Here is a 21,240-nt window from a genome sequence, read left to right as displayed (position 1 = left end):
TTCACTCTCCTTTTTCACTTTCATCAAGAGGCTCTTTAGTTCCTCTTCACTTTCTGCCGTTAGAATGGTATCATTTGAATATCTGAGGTTATTGATATTTCTCCTGACAAGCTTGATTCCAGTTTGTGATCGATCCAACCTGGCATTCTCAAGATGTACTCTGCATATAAGTTATTAAGCAGGGTAACAATATACAACCTTGGTGTATATTACTAGAAGGTTATGAGACAGATTACTGCTGCTGCTGCTGCTAAGTCAACTTCAGTCGTGTCTGACTGTGTGACCCCAAAGACAGCAGCCCATCAGGCTCCGCCGTCCCTGGGATTCTCCAGGCAAGAACACTGGAGTGGGTTTGCCATTTCCTTCTCCAATGTGTGAAAGTGAAAAGTGAAAGTAAAGTCACTCAGTTGTGTCCGACTCTTCAGGACACCATGAACTGCAGCCTACCAGGCTCCTCCACCCATGGGATTTTCCAGGCAAGAGTACTGGAGTGGGGTGCCATTGCCTTCTCCAGACAGATTACTAGTAAGGACATTAAATCAGTAATCAAAAATTATCCAACAAATAAAAGTGTAGGACTAGAGGACTTCAATACTGAACTCTATCAAATACGTAAAGTATTAATACCAAGAATTCTCAAACTCTTCTGAGAAATAGAAGGGGATGAAACGCTTCCAAACTCATTTCACAAGGACAGCATTAGCCTGATACCAAAACCAGACGAGGATGCCACAAGAAAGAAATTTCTGCACTTCTGAAAATACCATTAAAAACACAAGCCACAGAGTAGGAAAACATTTGCAAATCAGGTATTTGATACATGACATGTACATGCATACATGATTTGATCCAAGAATTCTCAACACATAATAAGAAAATAACCCAATTTTAACATGTTCAGGGGATTCCTTGGCAGTCCAGTGGTTAAGATGTTGCACTTCCACTGCAGGGGATGTAGCCTCAATCCCTAGCTGGGGAACTAAGATCCTGCATTCCATTCAGCATGGCCAAAAAAGCAATAATAAAAAATAAAATGTTCACAAGATTTGAACAGACACTCCGAACAAGATACATGGATGGCAAATAAGCTCATCAAAAGATGCTTGACATCATTGATCATTTGGGAGATGCAAATTAAAACAACAATGAGGGACCACTAGACACATTTCAGGATGCCTAAAATGAAAAGGACGACCACACCAAGTGTTGGTGAGGACGTGGAGAAACTAAATCTCTCATACACTGTTGGTGGTACAATCAGTTTGGAAAACAGTTTGGCATTTTTCTTTAAGAGGTAAACATATACCTACCATGTGACACTTACATTCTATTAAAGAAATTTATCCATGAGAAACGGAAGCATATGTCCATACAAAGGCTTGTACACTAATGTTCACAGTAGCTTAACTTAAAAAAATGTATGTTTGACCATATTGGGTCCTAGTTGTGGCATGCAGGATCTTTGTTGCATCATTTGGGATCTTTCAGTGAGGCGCACGGACTCTCTAGTTGTGACCTGTGGGTCACAGAGCACTCAGGTTCAGTAGCTGTGGTATGGGGGTGAGAGGGTAACAGGCAGGAAGGCTAGGGGTCCCCAAACAGAAGAAACAGGCTGCAAGTGTCAGACATTTTTTCTCTCTCTCTTAAGCAGAAGGAGGAAACAAACTATAAGTGTTAGTGTTTTTATCCCCTTCGCTGGTGGTGGTGATGGTTTAGTCACTAAGACGTGTTGAAGGAGGAAACAGAGCTGGGCTCCATCTTAGGCCAGGCTGATACCAATGGAAAACCAGATCCCTCCCCGGCACCCCTGCATAAAAGAGCCTCAGGACTTGTACCTGGACTCTCCGTTGCCTAAAAGAATATGCTAATTATCTCTGTAACAGAACAAAGTGGTAAATTGCATTACGTTTATCGGGATATGACCATAGTCCTATTGATAAATATCCACTGTTCATCTAGTCTTGTGACACATGAATCATGGGTTAACATTGATCATATCTCTCTTTTACCTTGTCCAGACTAGTTTCAAGGAATTTGGGGAGGTGGATTTGAGCAAGTACACTTAGGATATATAAGGTTTTCACAAAAACTGGTCGGGGTCCTTGGCTAAGAGGAGACTCTGCCTTGGGCCCGCTGGTGTAATAAACTGTGCTCCACTATCTGCGTTGTCCTTCTGAGTGAGCTTGTTTCCCGGAATGCATGGCTACAACAGTGTCCGACTCTTGCAACCCCATGGACTGTAGCCTGCCAGGCTCCTCTGTCCATGGGATTCTCCAGGCAGGAATACTGGAGCAGGTTGCCATTTCCTTCTCCAGGGGATCTTCCCGACCCAGGAATTGAACTCAGGTCTCCTGCATTGCAGGCAGATGATTTACCAACTGAGCTATGAGGGAAGCCCTCCCCTTCTCTATATAAATTTAAAAAGAGGTTTCTTTTAAGATCTGTGTTGCCACGATGACACCTGATTCCACCTGAACTTAACTTTTCTCAAACCTTGAGCTAACCAATGCATTTTTCTTATGGAAATGTCTGTCTTAAGCTATGTTAATGAACTATGTATTTACCCTAGACTCTGTCTTGAAATTAGTTCTGCCTAAGATTAAGAACAGACTTTGACAAACCAGTATGTTTTACTCATGCAAATATTCTCTTAAGCTACATTAATGAGACTGTATTTGCTTGGAAACCTGCCTCGCTTCAAAATTCATGTCAATCATTTAATGGCCTGGGACATCTCACCTTGTGCCATTGTTATCTCAAAATGCATGTTGTGGGTGAGGGGCCTAGTACTAGTCTCTGAGTTTTGAGACATTTCCTTTCTCTAATTAGCAGACTGCTAGTAGCTATACAATGGCAACCCACTCCAGTACTCTTGGCTGGAAAATCCCATGGACAGAGGAGCCTGGTAGGCTGCAGTCCATGGGGTTGCTAAGGGTCAGACACGACTGAGCGACTTCACTTTCACTTTTCACTTTCATGCATTGGAGAAGGAAATGGCAACCCACCCCAGTGTTCTTGCCTGGAGAATCCCAGGGACGGGGGAGTCTAGTGGGCTGACGTCTATGGGGTCGCACAGAGTCGAACACGACTGAAGTGACTTAGCAGCAGCAGCAGTAGCTATATAACATCTAGCTAAAGACTAGCAGGGGGGCACTCTTTCTGCCCCCTTCTGATGTCTATGTCAGAAGCCTTCTCTATCTCTTCTATACTTTAATAAAACTTTATTACACAAAAGCTCTGAGCGATCAAGCCTCACCACTGGCCCCAGATTGAATTCCTCTCCTAGAGAGGCCAAGAATCCTGTCATCTTTCACGGCTCGGCAACAACCTTTCAGGGGCTTAGATGCTATGCAGCATGTGGGATCTTAGTTTCCCAACCAGGGATCGAACCTGAGTCCCCTGCATTGCAAGGAGGGTTCTTAACCACTGGACCACTAGAGAAGTCCCCATTGTATCTTCATTTGTAATAAGCTACTATAATAAGCTATGAAAACTGTTAAAAACTCAAATATCCATCAAATTCAGGTGAATAGATAAACAAACTGTTATAGATCCATACAATAGAATAGTACTCAGTGGAAAATCAATGGATACATACAACGGTATGAATGACTTAATTATGCTGGATGAAAGAAATCAGACAATAAAAGTAGATATTGTATGATTCCAGTTAACATAAAATCATAGGATGTATGTGTATGTACATGGGCTTAGTCTCTCTGTCATGTCCAACTCTTTGCGACCCCATGGATTGTAGTCTGCCAGGACCTCTGTCCATGGAGATTCTCCAAGCAAGAATCATGGAGTGGGTTGCCATCCTCCTCCAGGGGATCTTCCCAACCCAGGGATAAAACCCAGGTCTCCCACATTGCAGGCAGATTCTTTACCATCTGAGTCACTAGGGAAACCCAAGAATACTGGAGTGGGTACTCTATCCTTTCTCCAGAGGATCATCCTGACCCAGGAATCAACCAGGAATTGAACTGGGGTCTTCTGCATTGCAGGCGGATTCTTGTAAGCCCAACTATAGGAAAGGCAAACTAACTTCCAGTGACAGAAAACAGATCAGTGGTGGCCTGGGAATGTGGAGGGCAGGAAAGAGGGATCACAAAGGGTCAAGAGGTATTTGGGAGGCGGGGAGTGTGATTGATGTGTTCATTACCTTGACTGAAGCAATGACTTCACGTATGTGTACATGTGCCAGAATTTAACCAAATGATACAGCTTAAATATGTGTGGTTTATTGTATGTTAATTCTACCTCAAGCAAGCTGTTAAGATGGAGCACATATTTATAAAATATGTATTGGGTATAACATATAAGGAAACAAAACACTCCCTGTGTCCATCACATGGTTTTAAGAAGTAAACATTACCGTTATTTTTTAGCATTTCTATGTTTCCTGAACACCCTAAGGCCCAGGCTTTCTTGTTAAAAACAGATGGATGTCTGAAAATATTTTCTTAATACTTTAGGTTCACAAAAGTGAATATTCTGGGGACTATTTTTATGTAAGTTAATTCAGTCGTGTCCGACTCTGTGCGACCCCATAGACGGCAACCCACCAGGCTCCCCCCGTCCCTGGGATTCTCCAGGCAAGAACACTGGAGTGGGTTGCCATTTCCTTCTCCATTGCATGAAAGTGAAAAGTGAAAGTGAAGTCCCTCAGTCGTGTCTGACCCTTAGCGACCCCATGGACTGCAGCCTACCAAGCTCCTCCGTCCATGGGATTTTCCAGGCAAGAGTACTGGAGTGGGGTGCCATTGCCTTCTCCGGTAAGTTAATTCAGTAATGCAGTAATTTGGCACAGGTTGAAGGTGAAACTTGCCCTTTAAAGATGGGCAGCCCAAAACAGTGACTTAAAATTAATCCCACTGTGCAGTTATGAACATCTTAGAACCTCTGCCTAGAATGCAAAAGGGAAAACTCTTGCTGTGACCAGACAGGCATGTGGTTTCACTTCTTTTTTTAAAAAAATGAGGCAGAGGTGGGCAGGATGGAACAGAAGTAGGTTGGGGCACGGAGTAATAAATGGGGTTTAGCAACAGCCTCCTGGTGTGTTTTCACCAAGCTCCACCCCCAGATTCTGTTTTCTTAGGAGAGACTGGAGAACAGAAGCTGTGAGTACACTCTGCATTTAAAACTGCAGCAGTAGTCTCCAAGCAGGAAGAGGGGGCTGTAATCAGCTTTCCTTCTAAGGAAAAGCTGGGAACCTTCTCATTTCACTTCACGAAAAATAAGCCATGAGGCAATTTCTGCCAAACATCTATTAACTGGATAAAACAGGTCTCTTGCCCGAGATTTGACTTCAGGTGTGTATTTCCAGCACAGCCAGCTCTTCTTTTCTCTGCAGCTGATTGGCTCTGGAGTGTGGTCGGAAACCTACTTCCTGCAATTAAAGGAGTCAGACCTCTTGTCCGCTGATCTGTTTTTTTCTCTTCTGAATGATGGCGCTCACCATTTTTATCCTCCGTCTGGCCGTCTGCATCCTGGCATTTCCCATGTACCTGCTGGACTTTCTGGGCTTGTGGAACTGGATAGGCAAACAGTGGTTCCCCTACTTCCTGGCGAGGTTCACCGTGATGTACAACAAACAGATGGCAAGCAAGAAGCAGGAGCTCTTCAGCAACCTGCGGGAGTTCACGGGCCCCTCTGGGAAGCTCTCCCTGCTGGAGCTGGGCTGTGGCACAGGGGCCAACTTCAAGTTCTACCCCTCTGGATGCCAGGTGACCTGTGTTGATCCCAACCCCAACTTTGAGAAGTTCTTGATCAAGAGCATTGCCCAGAACCGACACCTGCAGTTTGAGTGCTTCATAGTGGCTGCCGGGGAGAACATGCACCAGGTGGCCACAGGCTCCATGGATGTGGTGGTCTGCACCCTGGTGCTCTGCTCGGTGAAGAACCAGGAGCAGATCCTCCAGGAAGTGTGCCGAGTGCTGAGGCCGGTGAGTGCGGGCATGCGGAGGGCTGCTTAGTAGCAACCACCATCACCAAGGGCAGTCCTCCCAAACTCAGTAGATCAAACACCCTAACATAAAAGTAAAGCTCCAAGAAAAGACACTATTGAATTTTTAAAAAAGCTTCGAGTGCAGAAGAAGCTATGAAGGAAAAGATTGATAATACATGAATAAAAAAAAGTTAGAACTCCTGCAGGGAAAGGACTATAAACAAATTTGAAGTACAAAAATATTTTGTAAAAAATATTTGCCAAGGATGATAATGAGTTAACTTCCTTCATAACGGTGTTGCAAATCAACAAGATCAACATGATTCCTAAATAGTTTTTAAAAAGAGGGAAAAAAAGCAAAGCACAGGAACAGAAATATAAATAAAAATAGCCAATATATGATTTAAATATCTAGTCTCGTAATTAAAGAACAAATTAAAGTATATTTTATAGTGGAATCTTTAAAATAAAACAAATGAATATAATAAAACAGAAACAAATTCATAGATATATAGAACAAACTAGTGGTTATCAGCTGGGAGAGGGAAAAAGAGAGGAGCAGGAGTGGTATGGGATTAAGAGATACAAACTAGTATGTGTAAAATAAATAAGCAACAAGGATATATTCTACAGCACAGGGAAATATAGTCATTATTTTGTAAAAAATTTAAATGGAGTATAAACTATAAAAAATTTGAATCATCTTTCTAAATTACATATATATGCGTTAGTAGGGGGAGGTGGGAGGGGGGTTTGGGATTGGGAACATGTGTACACCTGTGGCGGATTCATGTTGATGTGTGGCAAAACCAATACAATATTGTAAAGTAAAAATAATAATAATAAATTTTTAAAAGGGAAAAAAATTTTGAATCACTTTGTTGTACATCTGAAACTAATATTATAATCAACCGTGCTGCTGCTGCTCCTGCTAAGTTGCTTCAGTTGTGTCCGACTCTTGTGCGACCCCATACACAGCAGCCCACCAGGCTCTTCTGTCCCTGGGATTCTCCAGGCAAGAACACTGGAGTGGGTTGTCATTTCCTTCTCCATAATCAACCATACATCAATTAAAAAGAAATTAAAGCAAGACCCTTTTTATCTACTATTCTGTCAGAGACTTTTAAGTTCAGTATGATATTGGGGTGGGTCTAGGGGTCTGGACACCCAACTGGAGGAAGTGTCCTCTTAAGAAAGCAATTTAATAATATCAAATTTTAAAGTAATTTACATCTTCATCCAACAGGAATTTATCCTATAGCTATCCTGCAAAAATACACAAAAACTCATTTAAAGGTAAAAATATTCATTACAGCATTTTTAATATAATAAATTGGAAATAACATCCATCAATGGGAAGTTGTTAAGTACATTGTCACATAGTATAAAGAATTTCTTTGCAGCTGTTAAAACAAGAAATTTGTACCTATGTCAATGAAAAACATTCTCAAGAGATAGTGTTAATTTTAAAAGCAATGAAAGCAGAATATTATGTAGACTGCTAATCCATTTGTGTGTGGAGGGGGAGAATATACTTATATAAGTATTTATGTTAATGGGAATTATAAACATATAATCATTAACAGTGGTTACCTATTGGGAAGGGAACTGGATGAGGAGAAAGAATTTCTTTTCCTTTTATACCTCTCCATATAGTTTGAAATTCTTTATACCTGTATGTAATTTTCACATATTACCTTTATTGTTTACTTAAAAACTTGTTTTAAATAGAAGCTTGGTGTGCTCCAGTCCACGGGGTTGCAAAGAGTCAGATACAACTGAGAAACTGAACAACAATTCTAAACAAACTTGAACATACATAAAATATGAATATTTTAACATTTAAATTTACTCTTCTAGGGGAAAAAGATGGTCTGTAATCCCCAGTTTTATTTTCTCCCATCCAAGTACTAACCAGGCCCAACCCGGCTTAGCTTCTGAGATCAGACGAGATGGCCATGTTTAGGGTGATATCGCCGGAGATCTCAGTTTTATTTTCTAACAGAGGAAGTTCCTCAGGAAGAAATGGAGTTGAAGATAGTGTTTAGAGGCAATAATATACAGTTGTCCCTCAGAGTCACTCCCTGCCCCCTACCACAGATATCAAAATCTATACAAGCTCAAGTCCCTTACATAAAATGGTATAGAATCTGCATATAACCTACGCATATCCTCCCAGATACCTTAAGTCATCTCTAGATTACTTTTTAATACCTAATACAAGGTAAATGCTATATAAATAGTTGCCAGCATGTGGGAAATTCAAGTTTGGCCTTTTTTGAACTTTCTGGATTTTTTTCCCCAGTATTTTTCATCTGTTGGTTGAATCCAAGGATGCAGGACCTGTGGATACTGAGGGCCGACTGTAATTCTGTGTTTGGCTCAAGAATAGGCTGACATCAAAACTGTAACTGAAAAAGGTCTGATTCTGACATTCAAATCCTGGGTTCTTCTGTCCCAAGACTGGGCATTAACTGGGCACATTTAAGAGACATTTTGCTTATGTGTTACTAATCTCACAACGCCTCTGCAAAGCAAATAATGATCACCTCGGGTTTAAGCACTGAGAATGCTCTTAGGGGATCATGTTCTTCCTTTAGCTCCTACAAAGCATCCACACATTGCTGAATAGAACCAGAGGCTTTCCTGCATTCTCATTCACTCCATCACTCAGTCCTTAACTCAGGGACTGTCTTCATGTTGGGCTGGGGAAACAGACCTAGAGAAGTTAAGAAACTTGCCCCACATTACACAGCCAGCTGCTGCTGCTAAGTCGCTTCAGTTGTGTCCGACTCTGTGCGACCCCATAGATGGCAGCCCACCAGGCTCCCTGGTCCCTAGGATTCTCCAAGCAAGTATACTGGAGTGGGTTGCCATTTCCTCCTTCAATGCATGAAAGTGAAAAGTGAAAGTGAAGTTGCTCAGTTGTGTCCGACTTGTAGCGACCCCATACCAGGCTCCTCCATCCATGGGATTTTCCAGGCAAGAGTACTGGAGTGGGGTCCCATTGCCTTCTCCGACACAGCCAGCAGATCTGACTTTAATGCACACATTCTTATCACTGCACCACAGTGCTTATCAGTGGGGCTTTGTATTGCTTCAGCTTCAACATTTCTACCATTTTTGCTGGCTATTCTTCCTCTGCCCATCCCTAAACACTAGAGTTTCTATTTTGGCTCTAATTTTGCTTATATACACCCCCTGTGTAATCTCATGTACCGCCAAAGTTTTCACTTACCATGCACACAGATGGTTTCCAAATCTAAGTATCAAGCTCAGATCTCTCTTCTAATCCCAAATCTTCATGCCCAGTTGGCTACACAAGTCACCTGAAAGGGTAACAGGCTCTCTAGCCTAACCTGTGCAATCCAGAGGGCATCAGCAACCTCCTCAGACCTGGGTCTCCTCTTCTCTCCTGTCCTCTTCCGTGAAAAAAAATTTTTTCAGCAGGAAATTTCAAGTTTTCCATTCCTGAACACACATCTCGTACCCGCCCACAGAGGGGCAAGTAGAGGGAACTCCCTCTCTAAACTCTGCCTGGACAGCCAAGACTAGGGAAGCTAGAAGAGGCTAAGGAGAATGGGACAGTCATCATGGGTTTTGGAGGTACTCATCGGTCCCTTTTCCCCTTCTCCCCCACAGGTAGGTTAAGTAGAAAACTTCTGAAGACTCGTTAAAAATGTGTACCCTCTACTGTGTCCAGACTTGGTCTATAGTTACAGGACTGTCCTAGATGAAACCAGCAGTTACTGCTATTTGATTATTTACATACAGCATACACTGATTGAAAAAAAATCAAATTATGAAATATTATCATGAATTCAGTAACTTTTAGATGGCTCAATATCTTTTTTTAAAATTATTTTTTACATAATTTTGTTTTCTGTCAAATCTCAACATGAATCAGCCATAGGTATACATATGTCCACTTCCTCTTGAACCTCCCTCCCATCTCCCTCCTCATCCCACCCCTCCACATTGATACAGAGCCCCTATTTGAGTTTCCTGAGACATACAGCAAACTCCCATTAGCTATTTTATATATGGTAATGTAAGTTTCCATATTACTCTCTCCATACATCTCACCCTCTCCTCCCCTCTCCCCATGTCCATAAATTTGCTCTCTATATCTGTTTCTCCATTGCTTCCCTGCAAATAAATTCTTCAGTGCCATCTTTCTAGATTCTGTATATGTGTGTTAATATATGGTATTTCTCTTTCTGACTTACTTCACTCTGTATAATAGGCTCTAGGTTCATCTACCTCATCAGAACTGACTCAAATGTGTTCCTTTTTATGGCTGAGTAATATTCCATTGTGTATAGGTACCACTACTTCTTTATCCATTCATGTGTCGATGGACATCTAGGTTGCTTCCACATTCTAGCTATTGTAAATAGTGCTGCAATGAACAATGGGGTACATGTGTCTTTTCCAGTTTTGGTTTCCTCAGGGTACATGCCTAGTAGTGGGATTGCTGGGTCACCTGGTGGTTTTATTCCTAGTTTCTTAACGACTCTCCATACTGTCTTCCTTAGTGACTGTATCAACTTATTACACTCACACCAACAGTGCAAGAGGGTTCCCTTTTCTCCACACCCTCTACAGGATTTGTTGTTTGTAGACTTTTTGATGATGGTCATTCTGACTCATGTGAGGTGGTATCTCATTGTAGTTTTGATTTCATTTTTCTAATAATGAGTGATGTTGAGCATCTTTTCATGTATTTGTTAGCCATCTGTATGACCTCTTTGCAGAAATGTCTGTTTAGGTCTTTTTGCCACTTTTTGATTGGGTTGTTTGTTTTTCTGGTACTGAGTTGTATGAGCTGCTTGTATATTTTGGAAATTAACCCTTGTTTTGTTTGCTATTATTTTCTCCAATTCTGAGACTGTCTGTTCACCTTGCTTATAGTTTCTTTGGTGTGCAAAAGTTTTTAAGTTTAACTAGGTCCCACTTGTTTACTTTTGGTTTTATTTCCATTACTCTAGGAGGTGGGTCATAGAGGATCTTGCTTTATGTCATCAAGTATTCTGCCTATGTTTTCCTCTAAAAGTTTGACAGTTTCTGGTCTTACATTTAGGTCTTTCCTAGCACCACTTACTGAAGAGGCTGTCTTTGCTCCATTGTATATTCTTGCCTCTTTTGTCAAAAATAAGGTATCCATTGGTGCATGGGTTTATTTCTGGGTTTTCTATATTGTTCCATTGGTCTGCATTTCTGTTTTTGTGCCAGTACCGTACTGTCTTGATGACCGTAGCTTTGTAGTATAATCTGAAGTCAGGAAGGTTGATTGCTCCAGCCCCATTCTACTTTCTCAAGAATGCTTTGGCTATTCAGGGTCTTTTGTGTTTCCATATGAATTGTGAAATTTTTTGTTCTAGTTCTGTGAAAAATGCCCTTGGTAATTTGATAGGGATTACACTGAATTTGTAGATTGCATTTGGTACTATAGTCATTTTCACAATATGGATTCTTCCTACCTAGGAACATGGAATATCTCTCCATCTGTTTATGTGGTCTTTGATTTCTTTCATCAGTGTCTTATAATTTTCTGTATACAGTTATATTGTCTCCTTAGGTAGGTTTATTCCTAGATACTTTATTCTTTTTGTTGCAATGGTGAATGGGACTGATTCCTTAATTTCTCTTTCTGATTTTTCATTGTTAGTATACAGGAATGCAGGTGACTTCTGTGTATTGATTTTGTCTCCTGCAACTTTGCTAAATTCACTGATTAGCTCTAGTAGTTTTATGGTAATATCTTTAGGGCTTTCTGTGTAGTATCATGTCATCTGCAAACAGGGAGCACTCTCCTTTTCTGATCTGGATTCCTTTTATTTATTCTTCTTCTCTGATTGCTGTAACTAGGACTTCCAAAACTATGTTGAATAATGGTGGTGAGAGTGGATACCCTCATAAATGGGTGCTGAATTTTGTCAAAGACTTTTTCTATTGAGGCTTTTATTGAGATTATCATATGGTTTTTATCTTTCAATTTATTAATATGGTGTATCACATTGATTTGCATATATTGAAGAATCCTTGCATCCCTGGAGTAAACCTAACTTGATCATGGTGTATGAGTTTTTTATTGTAGTGGTGAATTCTGTTTGCTAAAATTTTGTTGAGGATTTTTGCATCTATGTTCATCAGTGATATTGGCCTGTAGTTTTCTTTTCTTGTGTTGTCTTTGTCTGGTTTTGGAATCACGGTGATGGTGGCCTCATAGAATGCGTTTGGAAGTGTTCCTTCCTCTGCAATTTTTTGAAAGAGTTTTAGAAGGATGGGTATTAGCTCTTCCATAAACGTTTGACAGAATTCACCTGTGAAGCCATCTGCTCCCAGGTTTGTTTTTTGGGAAATTTTTGATCACAGTTTAAATTTCTGTGCTTGTAATTGGGTTGTTCATAATTTCTATTTCTTCCTGGTTCAGTCTTGGAAGATTGAACTTTTCTAAGAATTTGTCCATTTCTTCCAGGTTATGCACTTTAGGTTATGCCATATGGTTGCTCAGAAGTCTCTTATGATCCTTTGCATTTCTGCATTGTCTGTTGTAACCTCTCCTTTTTCATTTCTTATTTTGTTGATTTGATTCTTTTTTCTTGATGAGTCTGGCGAAAGGTTTGTCAATTTTGTTTATCTTCTCAGAGAACCAGCTTTTATTTTTATTAATCTTTACTATTGTTTCTTTCATTTCTTTTTCATTTATTTCTCCTCTGATCTTTATGATTTGTTTCCTTCTGCTAATTTGGGGGTTTTTTGTTCTTCTTTTTCCAGTTGTTTTAGGTATAAAGTTAGGCTGTCTATCCAATGTTTTTGTTTCTTGAGGTAGGACTGTATTGCTATAAATTCCCCTCTTAGAACTGCTTTTGCTGCATCCCATAGGTTTTGAGTTGTTGTGTTTTCATTGGGATTTGTTTCTAGGAAATTTTTAATTTCTCTTTTGATTTCTTCAGTAACCTGTTCATAATTTAGAAACATACTGTTTAATCTCACAGTGCAGCTTGTCACTTGTGTACATCTTGCAGGTGGACTTTCCTCCACCTCATGGATAGGGTCTCCAAGATGATGTGGTGGAGAATCCTCCAGGCTCACAAGAAATTTCACTTTGCTTGCTTCTGCTCAATGATCTCTTGGGTCGAAAGGATGTTCTTCTCCTACGTCTCAGTCTTCTTCAGCTTGGCCTTATGGAAGCTGATTTCCCCATGTTGGGCTTGTCTGCCATTTTCTTACAACAACCCGAGAAGTTCCTCTTCAAGTCTCCTGTCCAGTGCTCCCCCTTGTGTCACTGCCGAAAGAGACCTGGTGGTTTTTTTTTTTTTTTTCAACAAACCAAAAACTTGTGCTTTTATTTTTTTTCCTATTTTTAAAAATTAATTTTTATTACAGGATAGTTGCTCTGCAATGTTGCATTAGTTTCTATTGTACAGCAAAGTGAATCCCTTCTGGGCTTGCTTCCCATTCAGGTCACCGCAGTGCATTAAGTAGAGTTCCCTGTGCTGTACCGTATGTTCTCATTTGTTAGATGATTCATTTTTAAAAATTAATCCTATCTCTTTCATTCTGTGATAATGGTACAAAAGTACAAGACATGGTTATTTAGCCTCAGACAGTGGTTGGTATGGATTCAGACTCCCACAGGCTTGCAAAGCAGAGCCTAAGAACAATTTTCAGAAGAATTTAAAGGTTTTTTTTTTTTTTTTAATAAAAAGAGAAGTTAAAAAATTGTAATTAAAAGGCAAACAACAAATGGGGGAAACATTTGTAGTGTATGTAGTTTAATTATAATAAAAGCCCTTACTGCTGCTTAGTCACTTCAGTCCTGTCCGACTCTGTGTGACCCCATAGACGGCAACCCACCAGGCTCCCCCGTCCCTGGGATTCTCCAGGCAAGAACACTGGAGTGGGTTGCCATTTCCTTCTCCAATGCATGAAAGTGAAAAGTGAAAGTGAAGTCGCTCAGTCGTGTCCGACCCTCAGCGAACCTATGCACTGCAGCCTTCCAGGCTCTTCCATCCATGGGATTTTCCAGGCAAGAGTACTGGAGTGGGGTGCCATTGCCTTCTCTGAAAAGCCCTTACTAATCGGTAAAAAAAAAACCCAATGGCCTATTAGAAAACTGATAATGGACGTTAACAGATAAATCAGAAAAACAGAAATCCAAACAGCCAGTATTAGTAGTCAAAGTGTTAGTCACTCAGTCGTGTCAGACTCTTTACGACCCCATGGACTGTATAGCCCACCAGGCTCCTCTGTCCATGGAATTCTCTAGGCAAGAATACTAGAGTGGGTTGCCATTCCTTTCTACAAGGGATCTTTCCAACACATAATGTTTAGTAAAAGATGTTACGATTAAAAATACTAAAGATATGCATGTTATAAAAAATACCACATTACACACCAAATAGATTTTTAAAAACATAGATGAGCATTTATTGAAAATGGGCCCTCACATCTATTGCTGGTATGAATACAGACTGGGGCAATTCTTCCAAAGGGCAGTTTGACAACCTGGCTTCTGAGATGGCTCAGTGGTAAAGAATCCACCTGCCAATGCAGGAGATGCAAGAGACATGGGTTCAGTCCTTGGGTTGGGAAGATCCCCTGGAGGAGGACATGGCAACCCACTCCAGTATTCTTGTCTGAAGAATCCTATGGACAGAGGAGCCTAGTGGGCTACAGTCCACGGGGTCGCAGAGTTGGAAGTGACTGAGCACGCAAGGATGCATGTGACAGGCATTAAGAATAGGCCCTTGAATGCTTTAAATTGCTTTAAATTTTAGCTATCATTATGTATTACTTTTATGAACAGACAATATAGACTGGCAGCTCTGTATACAATCTGACAGAAGATGATGCTATTAACCACAATGGTATTGTGGTAAGTTTGGATTTCTCCATATCTTCTCATGAAGTGGACCTCTGGGGCCACTGAAATCTGACATTTAAACATCTTATCAAATTGTTTGTCCCAAACTAAAATTCTTGGTGGTTTTCTTTCCCCCTTTTCTTTCTCAGGGAGGAGCTTTTTATTTCATGGAGCATGTAGCAGATAAGCCTTCCACCTGGAATTACTTCTGGCAACAGGTCCTGGATCCCGTCTGGCACCTTCTGTTTGATGGATGCAACCTGACCAGAGAGAGCTGGAAGGCCCTGGAGCAGGCCCGCTTCTCCAAGCTGAAGCTGCAGCACTTACAGGCCCCTCTGTCCTGGGGGCTAGTGCACCCTCACATCTACGGATATGCTGTGAAATAGTGGAAGCAGGGAGCTGAGACCCAAAGGGCTCAAATAATTTAAGGTTTTGGCTTCACGCTTAAAACAGTAACTGAAAGATGGGAACTCCCTTTTTTGGGTAAATTTACATTTCACCCCTAAAAGTTTATGTTATAACCTAGTTAACCATTTTCTATCATCTCCCAAGAATCAAAACACAAAACAACTTTGAACTCTCTCTTGAAAGAAACAGTGGGCTTCCATAATTAAATTCTACCATTATCCTCAGATCTTACTTTATTCCATAACTTCACAGTTTATCTTATTTAAATTATGACCCAACAGATTTTAATTTCACCATTTCTATGAGAGGCTGATGCTAATAAGAATTAAATCACACAAAGGAAGATTTTGAAAAGGAAGAGGGGAAAACATCTTAAGAATTCACAAACTGAATAAAGAAATACTATTGAAAAATCCAAACCTAAAAGCACAGGTGTTGTTTTTATTTTTTTAAGGAATCGGAATCTACTTGCTCTTCTTAGTATCACTGTGCTGGCTTTCAAAATTAATGTACCGGGACGCCACACCTGGTTCTGCCCAGCTCTGTTATGTTTTTTATTCTGGTATTCCACCAAAGTTTGTTCTCCTGCATTCCAGTCTTTAATTCTTACAAGGAAGATTGTACTTTAGTATATCCATAAAACTACATGAAGCAGAGTTCTTGGGTTCATTTTGCCCATTATATAGCATGTACGTGGCTGAATGTTTTAAACTGCAAGCAAAGGAAATGCCCACTGTAGTGAGGGAAACACTGAATGTTTGGGTATGCTTTGTAAGAGCCCCCTCAAAATAGGCAACCTGTGAGTCTGTAAAGAGGTAGACAAATATTGTTTGGATTATTCTGATCAAATTTCTACTCTGGTCCCAAGATGATTTCTTTGTTCCTTGTAACCACAGAAACCTTGAAAAATCATCACAAGTGTATTGAAAACAAGTTGGTCAGTTAGAGGATTTAGAATTTTCAGCACAAGTTTGTATGCATTTTAATAAATTTAGTATGTTTTCTGAGATGATTTTGCAAACGGGCTATTTTAAATATCAACTCAATAAATTTATGTATATTTTAGGAATGGAAATAAAATGAATGATTTATATCTTTGCTGGCTTACTTTCATTTTTCTTAGCATCTCTGAGAGGGCTTTCCTTCATGGTGGAAAATTAAGCTACTTGAATGTACGTATTTTTCCTTCTACAGCCAGATAACTAAATACAGCTAGCAGATTTCAGAAAAACCAATTTGGGGGACTTTCCTGGTTGTCCAATGGTTAAGACTTGCACTACGAATGACAGAGGATGCTGGTTCAGTCCCTGGTCAGGAAACTAAGATCACATATGCCATGTAGCATGGCCAAAAAATAAAAGGCAATTTTGGAAGGGTCTGAATGGGTTTTGAAAAGTTCAAGTCCAAAAACTCCCTTTGTGAAATCCATAGAGCAGAAAGAATGGAAGTTTACTATTCTCTCTTGTGCATGAAAACAGTTACCATTACGGTGAGGTTAGGACATGAGTCTACAGTCTCCTGAACTATGGAATGTGAATATCCTCCCTCCAAGGTCTCCCAAAAGTAGGGGCGTTCTTATTTGCCCAACTTACTACTGGTTAGGTCAGTCTAGGGATTGAGAAATCTGAAAAACCACAGGTTGATCTGGTGAAGTATTATTGACATGCTGGAAGGTGTGTAATACCAAAGCACAAAGTACTGGGCACATTCTTCTCAACTCCCTTTTGTTCAAATGGTGTAGCAAATATTATCCTTACTCTCTACAGGTGGGGAAAAATAAATAAGTGAAGTTTCTCACATTCCACAAGGTACTGAGCTAGTCTTAGAGCCCTAATTCCTAAAACCACAACACCTGTTTTGACAAGCATCCCTGCCATACCACCTTCTCAGGCCCAGAAAACACACATTTATGATCATTCCAAGAACCGAAGGACATGACTTAAGCCTATGCAAAATGGAAACAGAGAAGAGGCAAAACATGTCAATGCTTTTTAGGTCCTGTGTTGGTTAGAGTCCCTTGATTGCTGGTGACAGAACTCCCAACCCAAAAAGACTTACGTAGAAAAGAACTCTGACTTGAATTAGTGAAAGGTTTAGGAACAGAGGGGCTTCCCTCGTGGCTCAGAGAGTAAAGCGTCTGCCTGCAATACGGGTAACCGGGGTTCAATCCCTGGTTCAGGAAGAGCCCCTGGAGAAGGAAACGGCAACCCACTCCAGTACTCTTGCCTGGAAAATCCCATGGACAGAGAAGCCTGGTAGGCTTCATGGGGTCGCAAAGAGTCAGACACGACTGAGCAACTTCACTTTCACTTTAGGAACAGAGAGCCTGAGGCACAGCCTGGGCAAGGCTCAGATAATGTTATCAGTAGCCAGACAGTGTCTAGGGCCACATTTGCCCTCCTCTCTCTTTCAGATGGTAAAGTCTTTGGAAATAATGCCAGTCTTCATGCTTCCAGGACCCATGGCCAGTTGAAAAGATCAAGACAACTTTTTGAAACACTCCAGAGTTCTACATTGGAGTCTCAGTTGATTCTTCAATTGACAATACTAGGTCAGAAGTCCATCCCTGAGTCATTCATCCTATTTCAATGGGATGGGTGATGGGCACAGCACTTCATCCCAAGGGCTGAGGACACCCAAACCATGGGGACTGAGACAAGGAGAGTCGTGTATCCTCCAAATGAAAGCAGGGCCTGTGATTAGGGAAAGCAGGAATGGATGGTAGGAAGGCACACTACAAATGTCCATTATAAATACCTCACTGCATTCTGATCAGACCCTCTGTCCTCCTAAGCATAGTGCCATGTTCAGAACACTGGCTTTTCCATGGGATAATAGCATGCAATGAGAGAAATAAAAGATAAAAGGACACTGGCTTTGCCATCAAAATGACATGAATCAAGTTCTGGCTGTGTCCTTCATTGACTGTATGACCTGGGGCAAGTTATTTCTCTAGTGTCACTCTCGTCATCTGTTAATGGGGATGATATCTACCTAAAGGGTTACTGTGAGGAGTTAATGAGGTGAGGTACTTAGTGCTTAATAAATGCTGAACTTCATTCAGCACTTACTGCGTGCCTACTGTGTACTCTGCTCTTGGTGCTTGGCTTAGAGCCCTGAGTAAGCTACACTTGTTCTCTGCCCTCAGGGAGCATCTATTGTTGTGATCAGTGCTCTCTATGAGGAAGAAGTTCAGGAGAATGAAATCTGACCCTCCCAGGGAGAGGATCAGAGGCTTCCTTGAGGAAGTGACATCTGAGCTGAATTTCAGAGGATGAATAGAGTCTTTCAGCCTAATGGAACAGCTTGTGTCACAAACAAACAAAAAAAAACCAATATCTTCAAGGAACTGAAAGACAGTAGGCAGGGCTGGGAACCCGAAGGGCAGATTTTGGGATGGCTACTATTTCCATCAGCTTGTTCCTAATTTTGTTAAGACCCTGGGTCCATGAGCTCAACAGTTATTTTAACGGCTAACAACAGCAAAAACTTACTAAATTTTATTATATTTATATATTTATTGTATCCTATTCCTGACTGTTCCAATAATCCAGCTGCTTCCCCTGAATTCCTACATATTTCACACTTGAATAGAAAGTGAGCCAAGCATTACATAAGAGTTCCTTTTGTACTTTTGACCCTAATACGAGCCTTTCTCTTTGGTATTGCTTTAGAAAACACAGAACTTAACATAACTGAAATTCAATTCTTATTTATCTGTTAAGGAGTTCATGGTGTAATGAATCATAGCAGACTAATGTCAACAAAAGCAAAAAATAAAGCAATTAAATAAGTGTCACTTTAAATACCTCAATATTTAAAACCAAGAGCATTCAGGCTACATAAAGAATAACCAGGATTCCCTGAACCATGGAATCACCACAGAACTGAGGCAAATGTCATATTAACTGAAGGCCCAGGAAATGAACATAAAGTGGCCAGTGTTCCCAATTTCAAGTTCAGTTTTTAAAATAATAATAATAATACGCAGATGATGTATGACATTATTTTGTTTCTAAAGGAAACTATTTGGGAACCTACAGAGAATTACATGGGAACAAGGAAAATTACCATTCAGAATCTACCTTTTTGTTTTGGCCAAATGGCATATGGGATCTGAGCTCCTTGACCAGAGATTGAACTCACACCCCCTGCATTGGAAGTATAGTCTTAACCACTGGGCCTCAAGGGAAGTTCCCAGAATTCACCATTTTTAAAGATAAAAATCTCTCACATCCCATAGTGCAACCCAGGCCTGCATCCTTCACGGTCTTTAAAATGTATCTGAAACTGATATCAACCGTCTCCTTGGAATGATTCATTTATTCTATGACTCTAACAGCTATTAATAAAAATTTTCATTTATTACCCACCTTCTTTATACTAGGGAGTTTTACAGAATTATTTCGTACAGTACTCACAACTTTACCAGGCAGGTGCAATTATCTGCACCCAACAAAGAAGAAAGCAGACCAGTGGATGTTCTGTCACTTGCCCAGGGCCACAGAGTGAATGGCCATCCTGGTATTCCCACGTAGTTCAACTGACTCCAAAGCCCAGACTTCCCTACAGTGCTGCCCTGCCTCTCCAGCTCTTCTGAATCCTAGTCTCTACAACCGTTTGCCCCTTCCTCCACCAATTCTCTTGAATCATCCCCTAAGACTCATTTGGTCTGTGTTCAGTCCCTTGAGAGTTTCTTATAAACTTAGGTTGCGAACCACCATCTATGTGAAGAACATTCCTAAACCTCACAATTGCCATGACTTTGATATTTTGGATTTACCACGTCAACAAAGAATTCACTCTCTTCTTCCCTAAATAAACAACATTTTCCAGCTTCCTCAATATCTGTAATGATGTCCTAAGGAACAGGTAAAGTGATGCCCTAGAAAGCATTTGCTGGCTGTTTCAAGAAGCTGGTTCTTTGAGAAATCTCTTAGCACTCAGTAATCGCCAGCAGTCTGTTCCTCCTTTCTCCTACATGCCCAATACAGTGTGTGCTATATAGCAGGTGCTCACTGTGAAGCCAATGGATTCAGCATCAAGTCCTGCCTCTTCCACATATCTCTCAACTGGTCCCTTCTACTGCACTTCCACAGCCACCTTCTTAGCCTCAGAATTAATGCCTGGGTGACCACATGTATAGACTGAATGGGGATGGCTAGAGTGATAAACAATTTATGCTGGAACTTGCCAGGTGTCACCTGATTCAAGGGTATGACAGAGAAGTAGCTCTAAGGCAAGGAGGGGATAATACATCTGGATACAGTAGTACAAAGACATTCCTTTTACAGCTGACTTAACCTTCCTTTCCCTCTTTCACCCAATTCAACCCACAATAAAGCAGAAGTTCAGCAAACAGCTTTCCTGGGGTATAGAGAAGTGGCTTCCTAAGGCAGGCACAGATATCTCACCCAAGTCCTGATCTCTCATACCAGAAAATGCTCCAAACAGGTCTCCACACCTCCACTTCTCCATCACCCCTTTCTGAGCATGAACTCATAATTTCCAGAACAATTTAATTTGACTATTCCCACAACTCAAAATTACAAAGATATCTATTCATCGTTAAACTGAATTTAAGCTGCTCAACTCTGTATTTAAGGCCTCTATCAACTGACACCTCAGTGCTTTTCCCAGCATTGTGGTCCAGTGAAAAAAGCTTCCAGAATGTTTGTTTGTTTTTAAATATTTATTTTGGCTGTGCCAGGTGCAAGATCTTTAGTTGCAGTATGTGGGATCTAGTCACTTGCTGCTCAGTTTTGTCCAATTCTCTGTGGCCCCATGGACTCCTGCCAGACTCCTCTGTCCATTGGGATTTCCCAAGCAAGAATACTGGGGCAGGCTGCCATTTCCTACTCCAGGGGATCTTCCCGATCCAGTGACCGAACCCACATCTCTTGCATTTCCTGCACTGGCAGGCAGACTCTTTAATACTATCGCCATCAGGGAAGCTCCCTTGTCCCCCAACCAGGGATCAAACTCGGGCCCCCTGCTTTAGAAGTGCAGCATC

General features: G+C 40.9%; 1 protein-coding gene across 1 annotated transcript; it reads left to right on the top strand.

Annotated features, from left to right (window-relative positions):
* The first annotated feature begins 5,444 nt into the window (after nt 1–5,444).
* On the top strand, nt 5,445–16,237 carry LOC138078317 (thiol S-methyltransferase TMT1A). The gene is made up of 2 exons (XM_068971007.1): nt 5,445–5,945; nt 14,969–16,237. Exons 1-2 carry the CDS (start codon nt 5,445–5,447, stop codon nt 15,203–15,205), a joined length of 738 nt encoding a protein of 245 aa, XP_068827108.1. The 3' UTR covers nt 15,206–16,237.
* Nucleotides 16,238–21,240: the final 5,003 nt, after the last annotated feature.

The sequence above is a fragment of the Capricornis sumatraensis genome, chromosome 4 (assembly GCF_032405125.1).
Source record: "Capricornis sumatraensis isolate serow.1 chromosome 4, serow.2, whole genome shotgun sequence".
Lineage (NCBI taxonomy): Eukaryota > Metazoa > Chordata > Mammalia > Artiodactyla > Bovidae > Capricornis > Capricornis sumatraensis.
The sequence above is the reverse complement of the archived record's forward strand: the minus strand, read 5'-3'. Positions and strand labels throughout refer to the sequence as shown.

What these genes read in the sequence shown, in the direction of transcription:
- LOC138078317 (XM_068971007.1), top strand. Translation starts at nt 5,445, where the DNA reads ATGATGGCGCTCACCATTTTTATCCTCCGTCTGGCCGTCTGCATCCTG. An exon ending in TGTGCCGAGTGCTGAGGCCG is followed by an intron (nt 5,946 to 14,968) that starts GTGAGTGCGGGC and finishes TTTCTTTCTCAG; the next exon opens with GGAGGAGCTTTTTATTTCAT.